The 14,881-nt window shown below is 41.7% G+C and overlaps 4 protein-coding genes across 4 annotated transcripts; 2 read left to right on the top strand and 2 right to left on the bottom strand.

Annotated features, from left to right (window-relative positions):
* Positions 1-4,364: 4,364 nt before the first annotated feature.
* On the bottom strand, positions 4,365-6,246 carry Bfra_004695 (uncharacterized protein; the record flags this gene model as incomplete). Its single annotated transcript, XM_037335092.1, has 2 exons — positions 4,365-4,896; positions 4,949-6,246. The coding sequence occupies 2 exons, from the start codon at positions 6,244-6,246 to the stop codon at positions 4,365-4,367; spliced, it is 1,830 nt and encodes a 609-aa protein (XP_037193626.1).
* A 2,044-nt stretch (positions 6,247-8,290) lies between these two features.
* Positions 8,291-9,226, bottom strand: Bfra_004696 (putative nad dependent epimerase protein; the record flags this gene model as incomplete). Its single annotated transcript, XM_037335093.1, has 1 exon — positions 8,291-9,226. The coding sequence occupies one exon, from the start codon at positions 9,224-9,226 to the stop codon at positions 8,291-8,293; it is 936 nt and encodes a 311-aa protein (XP_037193627.1).
* A 1,232-nt stretch (positions 9,227-10,458) lies between these two features.
* On the top strand, positions 10,459-11,468 carry Bfra_004697 (uncharacterized protein; the record flags this gene model as incomplete). The annotated part of the gene is made up of 2 exons (XM_037335094.1): positions 10,459-10,630; positions 10,687-11,468. 2 exons carry the CDS (start codon positions 10,459-10,461, stop codon positions 11,466-11,468), a joined length of 954 nt encoding a protein of 317 aa, XP_037193628.1.
* Positions 11,469-12,877: 1,409 nt separating this feature from the next.
* Bfra_004698 (putative phosphoglycerate mutase family protein) lies at positions 12,878-14,073 on the top strand (the record flags this gene model as incomplete). Its single annotated transcript, XM_037335095.1, has 4 exons — positions 12,878-13,048; positions 13,102-13,345; positions 13,405-13,728; positions 13,913-14,073. 4 exons carry the CDS (start codon positions 12,878-12,880, stop codon positions 14,071-14,073), a joined length of 900 nt encoding a protein of 299 aa, XP_037193629.1.
* Positions 14,074-14,881: the final 808 nt, after the last annotated feature.

Genomic DNA, 14,881 nt, shown 5'->3' on the forward strand with positions numbered 1-14,881 from the left:
TGAGGGGAGGGAGGCAAAGGGGAAAGAGGAATGATCTTGGAGGTTTATTTATATATATATTTTGGGAGAGGGAGGGGTTGTGGGGTATGTATGTACTTGGTGGTGGTGAAAGGGAAGGGGAGGGAGAGGGGTGGAGATGAAGAAGGCTTGTAAAAAGAAAGATGGGAATGAAAACAAAAATGAAAGTAGGTCTCGAGATGGGGTTAGAGATGCAGCTAGGAATTTGATTTTTGTGTAAATGATATATGTGAGTGGTATTATATATGTGTGATTTGAATCAAAGAATGAGAATGAGAATGAGAACGATAAAATATGACTCGATGGATGGAAGGAGAACAGGTGAGAGTAATAAACACATAGGATGTGAAAGAACCGAATCTTCAAATTCCCAAGCGCGTGAATTGTAAAGGGGGTATGGTTTGTGTCTGGAGCGAGTGCTTGATGTGCTTCATGTTTGTGCATGACGCGGGTTTGGGGTTGGTGGGAGAGATTGGATGATATCAATCGTGGATGCGTAGTGATAAAAATAGGAACGGCAATGGTAACATACACTAAAGATGAGAACCCCCCTTATCCAACAGCGGAAGATCTCCAGTCCTTCATGTTATCTAGCAAAAGACGAATAAGAAAGGGAGATCTATCAAAATCACTCAATTCAAGCCTTGCTTTTTGCTTCTACTCCGTCTGTGCTGTGAGGAAAATGAGCGTAGTTTGGGGGGTTTCGATGGAAAGTTGTAGGTATGTACTGAGATTTGATGTAGTTTTGCCGAGTTTGGAGTAAAGGAGTAGTTTGAGAATACTGGGAGGATAGATATGTTTGCATGTTGGATCTCTGTGGGTTTCGATAGATTCGGGGGATTTTTGAAAGATTAATTGGTAGATGTCGAGGGGGGGAAAGGAGAGGAGATGTATAATTCCCTACATTATTCATATTGTCATGGATCGTGCCAATTATATCTAGAGTATCTATATACTGTGTTAGTCTATATAAAATCTCGCACCCAAGAGCAATTTTTCCTTTCCATCTCTACAACCCCACGTTCGCCGCCAAGATGTACCAGGTTTCCCTATTGTGGGAATTTCAGTCGATATAATATTAGATTCTCCAGTGTTAGCATATGATAAGCTCCTACTTCTGCAGCACGAATTGTGGTCGCTTTTTGCATAAGATATTTATCTTCAGCTTTATGTGCCCGTTTTGTTGTTGATTTCTCGATAATGTTACTGTTGGTATCAACTTGGTTGATAAGTGTAAAGTACTTTATTAGTCTATTATGGTTGTAATTGTCCTCGATCCGTTTACTATGTAAAGCTATGTACATTTATAGGTCGGAGCTAGCGCCTGCGCTAGTCAATACGGCTCCTTCTGTATGATCACATGATCAATATCCCGACAATTACTCTTGGGTTTTGGCAGCGAAAGTGTCATTGTACGACAATAACGCAACTTGATACAAGTTCCCACGCTTTAAAACTATAAAGAAGGACCTGTGAGTTATGGAAATTGTATTCCTGAAGATCTGTTTGTTCACTTCAAGAATTCTGTTGGTCTGGCTCTTGGGATTAGCTTGGAGAATTGCTGGTTACGAGGAGTCTTTTGACTGCTTTTATATCCCTCTGACTTTCTCGGAAGTGGTTCCTTGTTGTCTTAACAGTCTGACAGTCTGATATTTGTTACCATGCGCACTTCTTATTGATTCGAAGTGAGCTTTGTAGAAAGAGATAATTCAGATTTCTATATAAACTAACTTGGTGGGACAATCTTACTCTTGCAGATGTTTGCTCAGCGCAAGAGTTGATAGAATAAAGGCTCTGGATCACTGGAGCGTTTGTATACTCCGAGGCCTCTCTGATACTCTGATAGTTTATAGTGAAAGAACTAGTGGACTGGGGACGAGGAGAGAAGAGGTAGGAAGAGATGAAAGGAAAAGAGTAGGACAACGATAATCAGAAAAACAGCAATGACTGGTATCTTCTTGACAGGAAGTTATCTCAAAATTGACGGCGATCAGCTTGCCGGCGAACAAGAACGACAGAATCTTTGAAGCCACACTCACGCTCACAGCGAGATTTCTCACATCTGGAACCAACTAGATATTCAGAAGTGTAGAAAGTCAATAGTCTCAACACTCCTGGGTCATTGGCGATCTGTTCTTCAATGGGCTATTGATTTGAACTAAATATCCTAGGGATATTTATATCTTTTGTCAAGAGAAAAAAAATGACGAATATGACGATGGAGCTGCAGAGTCAGGGAGTGAGCAATCCAGCGGTCAAGGCGATGTGATCTTTTCGGATCATATGATCTAGAGACTCCTGGTTATTGCTCTATATAATAGATGTGGAAACTGCTACTTGGAACCATCATTCTTGATACTTGTCTACTCATCAGAATATATGCTTTAGCACTTCGTAATTTGATTTGTAAAAGGGATATGTACCCACTCGTGGATTTCTGATCGTTGTTGAATTGTTCCAGATATTTCTGGTTGCGCGAATATTGCAGAGGATGATATGAGAACTACAGGATATTTTGTTCATAACTCAGGAATTGACAGCGAAGCGGACAGGATTGTAATTAGTAGTGAAAGAAATTGATGACGGTTCTTTTCCAGCAACAACAGTAACTACTCCAACCAATTTTCAGACAATCTCCGCCATGTGCAAGAAAGATCAAGCAAGCGCTTAATCACTGGCCAAGAAAGATCTGGAGCTAGAAAAAGAGCTTGAGCCGCTACATCCGCACATCATGGAAAGATAAGTTCTTGTTTTGCTGAGTATGGTATACTGGCCGAGAAGACTGGGAGGAGTCTTATATACTTCTTGTGTACGAACTTTTGGGGGCCGGAATTTGGTGTAAATTACTAGGTGGTATCTCTATAGGAGAACATCCAGGCCGGAATTGACCACTAACAAAGCCCTACGATAATCCAATTGGTTCATTTCAGTTCAGAGAATTAAATATTTAAATAATACTATGATTAAAGACTATTCATTAAATGTTATCAACTTTTAAGATTCCATTGATAGTTGATTTATTATAGACTTTATTAAGGTGATCAATTTTGGCCTCTTTTTTCTCCTACGTAGAGGGTACCACTAATCAAATAAAGTGTCTTCATCAATTGAATTTGTATAACAAGATTCATCCATACGAGACCGCTTCTACCAGGGACCATTTTTAAATGAGGATATCTAGGTATGTAGAAAGAAGTACAGCGAAAGAGTCGGAGAAAAGGAAAATTACTGAGAAGGTTCTGTGATAAGATCGAATTATGGGAATGCAAAGAACCTGGGCAACAGCACCAATAAATCAGTGCGTCAAGATCCATCTCTTAACTTCAATTACTGTCACCCATTCATTCTTTATTTCGCCATGAAGCTTTTGGCCCTGAAGGTATGAATGAAGAAGAAGCAGAAAAAGAGATTAGCAGCATTGAGAGAAGCACGCTTGGAGTGGTTTGGAAAGGGTGTAAAGATCTCGTGGTAGTCGCTCTCGAAAATGTACAGTCGGAAAGTTCGAATAAGACAATGAGTCCGGCGTTTTGAGCCTCGTGAGAATTATTCCGAAATAATTTTTGGATTTGTCAAGGGCTGATATCATACTTTGATGCCCTGTTACTGTCCGCATTTGAAATTTAAGCCTGTAATCTTATTAGACCCTAGACTTCGACATTCGCGCGGCTAACTTTATCAGAGCTCCGTTTCGTGGCGCCAAATTCTAACCTCACTTCATTGTGACTTCACAACATAATCATTAGGAACGACTCAAAGCTTCTTCAAAATCAGCTTTGTTGCGCATGAATTCATTGGTGGTAGAAATATCTTCAATAGTGAACATAAAAGGTTTCAAGAGCGGAAACGTGATCTTCTGTGGCGGGTGCGCTAGCCATAATCTCACCAGACAGTTGCCGAACGCAGATGGAGTATATTTCACGCAAAGGTCACTGATCTCAAGGTGCACAGTCATCAATAAAATAAACGAATTCTGTGAACTAGTGTTACGTGGAACTCTCCTCCAAGAAGCAAGCTGCTACCTCAAACCGACAGAACAAGGACTTCGCGAGTTATCATCACTGGTATGTACACCGAGGTCCTTTGAAGAACCCTTCTGGAAACTGAAGGAAGCATCAATGCTATTGCTCATTACAATCAAGACTAAGACCACGACACTAAGTATCGCTACCACGCATCTCTATAGTTTCCTCCATCCATCCATCAAATAAAAGTGAGTGTCAATACAAACAGATCACCGCAATGTTCAAGCTCAAACACCGAACAAACGAGAACAGAACAATTTTGCCAAGTCTGTGACACACAAGCAGCAAAAAGGCTTCTTATACGTCCTTGACAAGCGGATTCAATCACTTGTTGGATCGAATGAGAAGGTGACTACAACGGGTTTTTGTGTGTCCCGGCGGAAACTCCCCATTGAAATCTCGAAGGTGATCATCACAATGGCAAGCATCATCCTTGCGGTCCTTGGGTATACATACCTCAACTCCGTGGCCATGAGGAAAATCTCCACTTCGTTCGAAATCACCGACAAGATACCGCTGATGTTGCCTGCACAGACAGGTATCCCCCAGATCCGACCACTTTTTCAAATTCGACATGATCGTCTCTTCTGTCCTATGTGGTGGAGTACGGTCTTTTGTTAACCGTGAATTCTTTCGAGATTCACCGTTACCAGTAGCAATACAAAGCTCTCCTGCTTTCTGTGTTCTGGAAAGCATGCGTCGATTGTAAGCTTCAGCCACTGTATCTAACCTATTGCCTGTGGTCTGGATCCTTTTATTGTTGTCGGTCACTTCTTGCAGGAGAATGGCTCTTTCTGATCGCAACCATGGTGCATGAGATTGTAGTGGTACAGGTCCGACTGGAATAGGGTCTGCACTATGGTTTGGTCAGTATTGATATCTGACTCAAGATTGAATAGAAAACTTACATGAACACAAGAGCATCTGCTGCAGCAATCTCCATTGCCTCTCTTTCATCTTGAGTTGCATCTTTCCAGGCTTGCGTTTTTCGTACCTTTCCCTTTGCCCGCCATCGAGCAGATCCCCATCTTGCTCTTGCTTGACCATCAGGCCCACGGTCTCGCCAGCGAGCACTTGTTGGAAAATCAGGTTCCTCAGGGAGACTAGGAGGAAGTGGTACTACTGTTTCATCAGTATCCATAGTATCGATCGTGCTGTCTGCGGACTCGTTCAGACTTCCGTCGAGCGTCGTATCTCTATTCGAATATACCTGCTGGAGGTACATATCGTTGACATCGATCGGGACACCAAGTTCGTTAAGTGTGTCAACAACGTCCTGTTCGATGTCGTCGAGGGGTGGGTGTTTAATGCCGGCCCTCTTGTACCGCTTGTTTCTACGACGGATATTGTTCTCGTGGACCGCGATGACATCGGCAGCAGTCATCGCACCAGGGGGAGGAGCAAAATCCTCTGCACGTCTGGCACGATTTCTTCGACCTGCAGCACTAGTTTTGTTGGCCCTAGACGTGGCAGACTGGCGTCTTGTTTTAGGACCTGCACGAGGTGTAGAGGGTGCTCGGTTCTCAAGTAAAACTTCTTGTGGAGTAGGGGTCGGACTGGCAGAGAAGTCTTCGGAAGGAACCCTGGAGTTGTACATAGTCGAGTCGACTACGATTGTGTCATCTAGATCATCAACGGAAGGTGTTTGTGGAAACTGCGGATCAAAAGATCCATCCAACTGATCAGAATGCTCTGGCGAAAATGAATCCTGAGGATAACCAGACATGTGAGGTGGGTAAGACTCAAGTTGCTGATAAAGAGTCTCTGAATAGGTAAGTTTAGGTTGGCTATAGCCAGGGTTGTGAACGAGCCCATTCAATTGAGATTCCGAAGTATGAGACAACTCATCATCAGGGAACTCATCTTCTGAGTGAGGCATAGACAATAACCTGTTGAGCCGCTCCTGTAAAAGCCGGTTATTGGTCAAGGCGGCTACACCAGCTGTCGTGAATGCATACATCTCAGACGCAGGTCTTTCAGGTCTTCGTAATCGAATGGACAGAGCTGGTGAATTGGAACGATACATCATAGCTTGGCTCTCAAGATCTGGGAGAAAAGCCGGATCATAAAGAGGAATATCTTGGTCGACGCCAGTCTTTTCCTCTAAGGGTTCTTCCTTGATTTTGACCTCTTGATCGTCGATAAAATTTGATTCGAGAAGGCTTGCCACTTCCAGTTGATCGTTTCTATCTCCGTTGGAAGACATTTTCAAGTAATCAAGTCGTCTGGATAAATGAAAGATATGTGGTTGAGTGAGAGGACTTTATTGGAAGAAAGAAGAAGTATGAAGGACGCCTATAGAAAAAAGGTACTGTGATAGTGCAGAAGTTTTGTGGAGGGAATATCTTCTCAAGGTTGATGTTGTTGTAAAGAATTAAAAGTTTCAAGTTCGAGAAGGACTTGGATATTACCAAGAATCAGGACTTCGCGAATCATCAAGAGCCCTCGCCACGCTAGCACTAGTCCTAGTTGTGTGCTCGGTAATCTTCCGAGCTCTCTAGTGGACGCCACATTGAAAAGTTGGTTGATCAGTGGTTGTTAGGTGAATGTTTATACTTGATTTGAACTTCGAAGGTGAGAATTGGACAACTAGACATGAGCTTTAAGGATGCTGTACCATCTTCCTTGTAATTGTGCAATACGTAATCCCTCTATTGATTAAACTACTTGGTTAATGTTAGAAGACTTTGTCAATTATATATACCGTGAAATAATGTGTTTATTTTGTTCCCAAACTAGAACACTATTGAAATTGCTTTGAAGGGTATGTTATATGTTAGGTATGAGGACGATCTCGTCTGATCTTTGTTAAAGACAGAACATCTGTGTTTGGCTAAACTTTAGTGAGAATCCTCCTTCAATTTTATTGAGAAAGCTTTGAATCTCTTCTTTTCTATAGGAAATATAACATCACAGACCAATAGTGCTTTTGTTCTTGGTTCTTTGGGTATATCTAGACTTTTTAATGGTTGATCTTTCACAGTCTGATGTAGTCCTTTCATCTCCACCTAGTCAGCTTTTGAGATTGGTGGTGGGAATATCAAAGCATCGCTCCTATTGTCTTTTCAGATTCACTAGAACATATCAACTGGAGCTCTATCTCCAATGTCTAGAGTGATAATACCAGAAAACTCGCCAATGGAGTTCTGGGTCTATGTGAGAGACCCTGACGGATCAGGGTTCAAGAACTATCTAGGTAGACTCAATCATCATATCTAATTGATCTGGCAAGACTGAGCTTGCTATTCCTACCTTCATCGATTGTAGGGGCTTTTACAGTACTTCAACGATTCGATGCATGAAGAGATAAATAACTGCTAGTCCTAGCCGAGGACAAACGCCTTGCAATTAAGAAGTGGTGACAGGGGAATGCTATACCTGAGGACCCTAGGTACAAGCCTGAGAATAGAAATATACAGTGACCTCGATAGCATAGTTATCATGCTTAAAATCCGGTGTCATCTGAAGTCTAGCCACTTTTAATCATTAGTAATACTTATCATGGCTGCTTGAATCCCTTGTAGTGAAGTATAAGCTAAGGATTTCTACAAGAAAATTGCCTTTCTCAGAAGAGATGCCTGTGTATTGATAGGTATCATGTGAATATCTATCTTAAATTGGAGGAGTTGCAATTACTATTGAGCTTCGGAATCAGCTGATTAGATGAGAAGTTTGGCATGAAATTCTTTTGCAGTAGAGGTGGGTTATTAAGGCAATTATAGCTAGTGATTTTAAAAAAAAACAGTGTAGAAAGTGGAACATGAAGGACTTCTTATACCCAATGTCAATATTGTAGAGTTTCTGGAATTAAATAACTTGGATATTGAGGACGTCGACACTTTGGAGTTTGCCTCGTATGAAAGCTCGCGTGTCACTGTATAACATCTTCTGTGTGTTCTACTGTTTGTGTACAAATTCAAGCAGCTCACAAGCAAATGCAATGGAAGCTGGACTGGTTTGATGAGCACTTATGGAAACAAGTTGAGCAAACCTCAATTTTTGGAAGAGTTGCTCTGTAAGAATTTTGAGGGCTAGCTTACGCTACGTGTCATTTAGCTTTTTGAATATCTCGAATATTCGGTTCTTAATTTAGTGTCGAGAGACTGAAGCTTAATTGGACCATGAATTTTTCTTGTAGGTTTTATCACTTACTACCGCTCAACTTGTGTACACTCCTGAACCTCAAAACAAATCGATTTATCGCTAGGTGTGATCAACATGCTTGTTTCATTGCAAGATCTCTGGGAAGATCAATGAATATCCTGGCCTTGAGAAGCGGTCAAACGAATCTCCTCCAATATACTAAACCCGCTGGGTTTCCACCCCAAAATATCTCTAGCTTTCGCTCCTGATGCCCTATTCTCTACCGAGATGAACTTTGTCAAGAACGGACCAAGTTTAGCGATGGCATCTTCTGTAGGAAGATATTTCAATGGCAGATTCAATGCCGTGGCCATAGTTTCCCACATTTCATCGAAAGTAACATTAGTAGCCGAGCTAGCATTGAACACTTCTCCCGATTTTGAATTTTGAGCAGCCAGCAAATAAAGTCTCGCAGCATCATCAACATAAACAGTGGTCGTACAATTCTTGCCTCCATCTACACACGTCACTTCTCCGGCCTGCTTGGAGACATCCATGAATATTTTGACTCCACTTCCCCCTCTTCCAAAAACCCATGGTGCCAAGCGTATGGCGACAACTCTGATTCCCCTCATTGCTAGCTCGAGAGCATGAGCTTCAGCTTGATGACGAGTATTGAGAGGATCCGGATCTTCCGGAGAAGTCTCAGTAGTCTCTTTACCATCTGGATCTGGCGAGACAAATAATGTACCACCTGTTACAACAAGTGGTTTATTCGAACCCTCCAATCCATCTGCGATAGCTTCGACTGCCGCCTTATCAATTGGCCAAATGGCATCATAGCCCGCGCTGGCATTGGTGATATGATAAGCGGTCGCAAGATGCAGAACAATATCTGCTTCCGCACTTTCGCGACGGAGAATATCGAGGCTGGTAAGATCGCCTCGAACTGGAACTGCACCGGCTTTAAGTAGCTTCGCGTCTCCAGATTCAGATCGAGAAAGTCCATGGACTTCGTAGCCTTCTGAAATGGCAAGTTCGGTGATGACGGAACCGATGTAGCCAGTGGCTCCGGTCATGAAAATGCGTTGACTTTTGCTCATGATTGTGGTGATCAAAAGATTCTAGATTTTGTATGGAGAGGTATTTATGTAGGAGAAGTGGAAGATGTGTATAATTAAAGACGGATTATCTACTTGATGTATTTATATATGTGCAATTAGAGACACTTGGATCAAACACAGCTGAGGCAGCAGCTCAACATCTCACAGCGAGCTCCGGACTTACAGTATATCTCCACAAAGATACTTCCTTATCTCCATCTAATTCCGTTTCAAGGAAGTGATATGAACTACTTCTGCTACCCGATAAGCCTTTAGAGAGTGTGTAGGTCACTCTTGAGAAGGCTGACTTCCCTCCCCTGTGAAATAGAATACTGGGGTCCATGCATTCCCCACAAATATGTTACTCTAACCTCCCATCGTATTCAGGGTGTCCAATAGTCTGTACTGTAGTTCAACAATGAAGATTATCAAATCTTTAAGCCAATTAGAACATTCAAATCATTTGCAATATTGAATTGATTGAAACTTCGAATCATTTTCACTATTTTGGCACCTCACTTGAGTGATTGATGTTTTGGCGATGCAGATTTCCACAGGCTTATCTTGTGGTAAGCCAATAGATTAGACAAGATTGGCGCTAGTGTATTAGTTTTATAGTTTATCCTCACTTCATTGAATAAACATCAACTAATTCCTTACTTTATACTGGAGACTACTACTGTCAGTTTTGACCTCGTAATAGTATTGAATGATCATTCGCACAGTTGTATCTTATACATGAAAGCTCTTCATTGAGGGTGATCGAACTTTTTACGACATGGTTTCTGGGAATCCCTAGCATAGGTCACTACTTCGGGCTGGCAGCAATCGGTTAGGACTGTGTAACCTTAAAGTATGTTGAAATTATATCTATAGGCATAGATACATTGACCAGTCTTCCCCCTTGACAAGGCGAAGTTTGGTGGAGTTCATCAAGCAGAAGAATCACCACAAGCTGTCGGCGGTCATATACTCATGTGAGGAAGACACTTATGATCAGGATTTTTCAGGTTTTCAGTTTAGCTTTCATAATTTTCACACGCAATTTTTATTATCCAAAACGTGGAAAGTGAATGGCAGCGGAAGTTTTGCTGCCGTTGCTTGCTTAAGCGAGCCATTTTACAGGAAGCAAATCATGAGTAAACATACCTTCCAATTGTTTCTTGCTTCCCCATCAACCGTACACACCCAAGATCTACCCACAATCTCATACAATCACTTTGGACATAATCATGGATATATTTGCGAAACAATTTCCCTCTATGTTCCCATTTCAGAACATGGAAGGTAACTCTGTTCAGATACAAGCAGAGTATGCCGACCGCGACCCAAACAACAGCAGAATTCAGACTGCTTCTCTGAACATTAACCTGCAAACCCTCAAAGTTAACAATGGCTCCCCAGGTGAGATAACATCTTGATTATAAGCTTTGTTTTCATTCATCTGACAGTCGAGTCAGGAAGCAATAACACGAATGATGACGTTGACATGTCAGGCCTCGATCATCCTGTTGGCGGAATCATAAACGATTTGAACAATCGCAACACGAGGCGCAAACAATACTCATCTATCAATACCGGCCAGATTGATCAGCAAGCTGAAATGGCACGCATGTTACAACCCACCATTCGAGCACTTCAATCCGCTACAGACAAAGCTATCAACAAAAGCAAAAAAATCGCAAGCCAAGGTGAAGTCTTCATAGGACCAAGATTACCGAGTGGTCGGAAGACTTCTCGGCCCATCCCTGAAAGCGTTTCTTCCAGAGCGAGACACGAGAATTCTGCCGAGAAGAAACGAAAACGGAAGGAAACGAACAAGACTATTATAAACGCGCCCAATACAAAGCCAAAGACAGAAAAGAACAAGAAGAATTGTGGGGATAACACTAAAGCCAAGCTTTCGGAAGGTGTTGTCAAGAAGCGTAAGACTAGAAAGCCGAAGGAAGGGAAAGTGGACCACATGGAATATCTGATGGAACGCCGCAAGCTTGGGGACAAGAATGCGCTTGCTGCTGCCGATAAGACCGCCAGATCAAATGCGGATGAGAAAGTGGATATCTATGGTCATGGACTAAACCCTGCAGATTGGGAGACAGTGTATCAACAGGAATACCAAGCGCGCACTGCAAGACTCAGAGAAAGACAAGCTAGAGACGAACAAGCGTTGATGTCGGCTTTAAACGGTCTGTCTCTCGATGTAGCAAGAATTGGTGGTGGAAATTATGATCTGATTCTCTGAGTTCAAGAGAAATCATTCGGTGAAGATAATCTTGTGAACTTCGCCGAGTTTCAGTTTACCATATTTTAGCAAGTTTGCCGCATGGTGTTTGAGTTTTCTTCGCACAATGGTTCTTCCCCCCGGTGTGATGATAAGAAGGAAGCCATCCGTCCCTGCTTCCTCGTACATAGGCACAATCTTAATTTACAATATCAATGAATTGCTAAACATATTATGCCAGTCCTCTTGATATTGTGGGCTTATTGCGAGAATTAATTAACCAACAATCAAGCTCTACAAATTAAACTTTATGTAAATATCTAGAAGCAGTGATCTTGTTTGTCCAGCCACACTGAGATCTCAGCAACCAATGGTCTCAACTGATCACACTAAACACCATACTTCTCTTTAATACTGAATCAGCTGCGTCCCCTATGCTTCCACACTTCAAGCAACCGGTGACAGAACTGTTGGATCAAACGTTATTTCTCCCTGAGAGTGCGACCTGAATTATTCCTATATTCATTGTTGCCCCTGCCACCAGTATCCACTTCTGCATCATGAAATCATCACTTCTGAATATATACAATTGAGTGTGATTAAGATTCCAGTTTTTGCTTCAAGCTTGTCATGATCGACTCAAATGAAAGGATATTTGGACAACTATCTTCTCTGAAGTTTTTACGAATTCATTTTATGCCCTTTGAACTAGGATGCTTGGTCTCGTGACACATAGAACTTCGTACATCACTGGATGAAAGCTTACTCGTCACTTATGGGAGGGTTCATTTCGCCTCTTATAAATCATATCTTGGATACGTACAATGATTTATCTTTCAGTCAGTAACAATTTGTACGCAGTAAGTACTCATAGAATTGCCTCCACATCTGAAACAGATATTAGAAGAATAGCCTCTCTACGGTGCACGTATTTTCTGCTCCATAAATTTTCTAGCCTTGTAAACTTTCAGGTAATTTTCGAAAGTGTCGACGAGACATTCACGTTTTCTGGGGAAGTTCATTGTCCCAAAAACACTAGACCAACAAAGTCCCTGCCATTCAATCAAATTCCAGCATCATTTATCTCTGAAGCTCAGTGTATTCATTTCAATCACTTTGAATTTTGTGTGGATGATACTACAGCTATCCAATACTCTTCCATCAATACAAAAACCCTTATAAGCGAATGACGCTAAGAGTCTGCTGTACTAACATCTATGTTTATTTAAGGACATTCAACTTTACTCGGGTACCCAACGCAAAAATTCAACTTCTTCCTTAGGTTTTCAAGCTTTGCATTTTTTCAGAACCTCTATACACATTTCAGTAAATCAACAAAGTTGAGAAACATCTTTTATCAAATTGCTTCCACTGTCATTATATACATTGGAATTTTAAGCCACAAAGAATATTTTTCTACTACACAAGCTATGAATTCAAATACTCCAACCGAATTGTCTCATGTAGACGGAAGCTTATCAAGATGGATGCCTCCACGACTATCTACTCTTTTAACAGATGATCTCGAAGGACACGCAACTCCTCCAAGAGAAGGTCGCGTCGACCGTCTCGTGATATTCCATTTTATGAGACACGGACAAGTGAGTCCACAACACATAACAATCCTGAATTCAGGCTGACTACTACTTTAAAGGCATATTCCAATGTCGGGGAACTTGATAATCGTGGCCAGCTTCGAGATCCAAAGCTTACATTTGACGGCATACGGCAGTGTGAACTGGTCAGAGCTGTTCTCAACTCCAATTGCAATATCAAGCAGATCTATTGTTCTCCAATGATCCGCGCAATTGAAACAGCTTTGACTACATTTAGAGATGTAATCAGGGGTTCAAGCGAAAAGCCAGCCATCCAGACTACGGCCTGGGATGCACTTCGTGGTACGGGAATATGTATTTTCCATTGTTTTTAGAAATCTGACTGATTTTTGTTTTATTAGAATGGGGCTCTATCCCCTGTTGTACCGGCACACCAATAGCCAAGCTTCAAGAAAAGTTTGGCCATGAAGTAGACTTCAGCCTCATCAAGCCTGGTTGGGAGTTCAACAAAGAAAAATACGGAGATAAATCCAGGGCTGCTCAGGTCAAGCAATCGCTCTTCAAAATCGCTAGGAATGTGCAAGAGTTGACTCGGCGTGGCTTGATATCTGATATCAGAGACGGTGACTTCTCGACACGTGGCCGATATTATGTGCCATATGAGATAGCAATTGTCTCCCACGGCGGATTTTTGGAAACAATGCTAGATGCAGAATTAGGTGGCAGTAAGTTTGTCTTTCTATATTCTCAAACTAGACTCTTTCTCGATGAAACAAATTCGGTCATTTATAGAAGCTTCAACGGGTACACGTGCTTGGTTTTGCCTTCTGTGCAATGCTGGATCATCCCAAACTGCCCTATTTGAGTCCCCGCTTGGAGACCAACCTCAGCTAACTTGTTTGATTGTAGAAGCATCTCAATTTCCATATAGGAATTGTTTCCACAACGCGAATTTGAAGTCTTTCTCTTTCGAGACCATAAATGGTCCTGGCGGCGTTCGATACGAATTGACTGAAACGCGAGAGAGCAAGACCCGGAAATATTCCCGCGGCCCAATACCCCTCAGTTAAGTTGTGCTGGCTGCAGGCAATGAAGAATCTGGATCATACTGAAAAGACAAGAAACAATTAGGAGGCTTGCTATAGGGATGTTTTGATGTATCAAAATTGAAAGTTTCAAGCACCTTGATACGTTTGAATTCAGCCATGAAAAGAAGAACAATGTGACATGGCGATTTTTTTTCACATATTACTATAGCAATATGATTTCAAATGCATCACTATGGATTTACACTATTGGTTACTAATGGTATTTACTGCAGATAACACAGAATCTAAAGGTGAAAATGCTATATTTCTCTGGTCGCTTGAACGTCCCCCTTTCATAACTTTGGCTTGGAATTGAGCACATCTACAAACACTGAGTCACGAAGTTGGAAACTGATGCAAGTAATATGTGTAGTGAGAACGGCTGTGATTCCTCATTATCATGTTGAAAGTCCTTATCAACCTTCCTGAAACAATAGTTCGATGTTTTGTTTCTTGAAGGAACTAAACCAGGAAGATGGGATATACCGTTTCAAGTCTGAGTTTACCTCTCGCCACGCAAGATTATGTGTTTATCGCTTCCTGGGTGAGGGAATATTGAAAGAAAGGGGATCAGGATTACCTCCCTGTGATAGCCTCAAAACTTTGAAGATTTCGGAGTAGAAATATGTTTCTTGGTCATTTTACAGGCTGGTGAAATACGCAAGCACTGCAAATCCACATCCATGCTTTATCTTCTTGAATACCTGTATACACGTAAACGATCAAGAAACTCAAATCTTTAGCTCTAATATTAGGATTTGCGGAATGAAGCATACAATTGTATAGTGTA

The sequence above is a fragment of the Botrytis fragariae genome, assembly GCF_013461495.1.
Source record: "Botrytis fragariae strain BVB16 chromosome Unknown tig00000050, whole genome shotgun sequence".
NCBI classification, from domain to species: Eukaryota; Fungi; Ascomycota; class Leotiomycetes; order Helotiales; family Sclerotiniaceae; genus Botrytis; species Botrytis fragariae.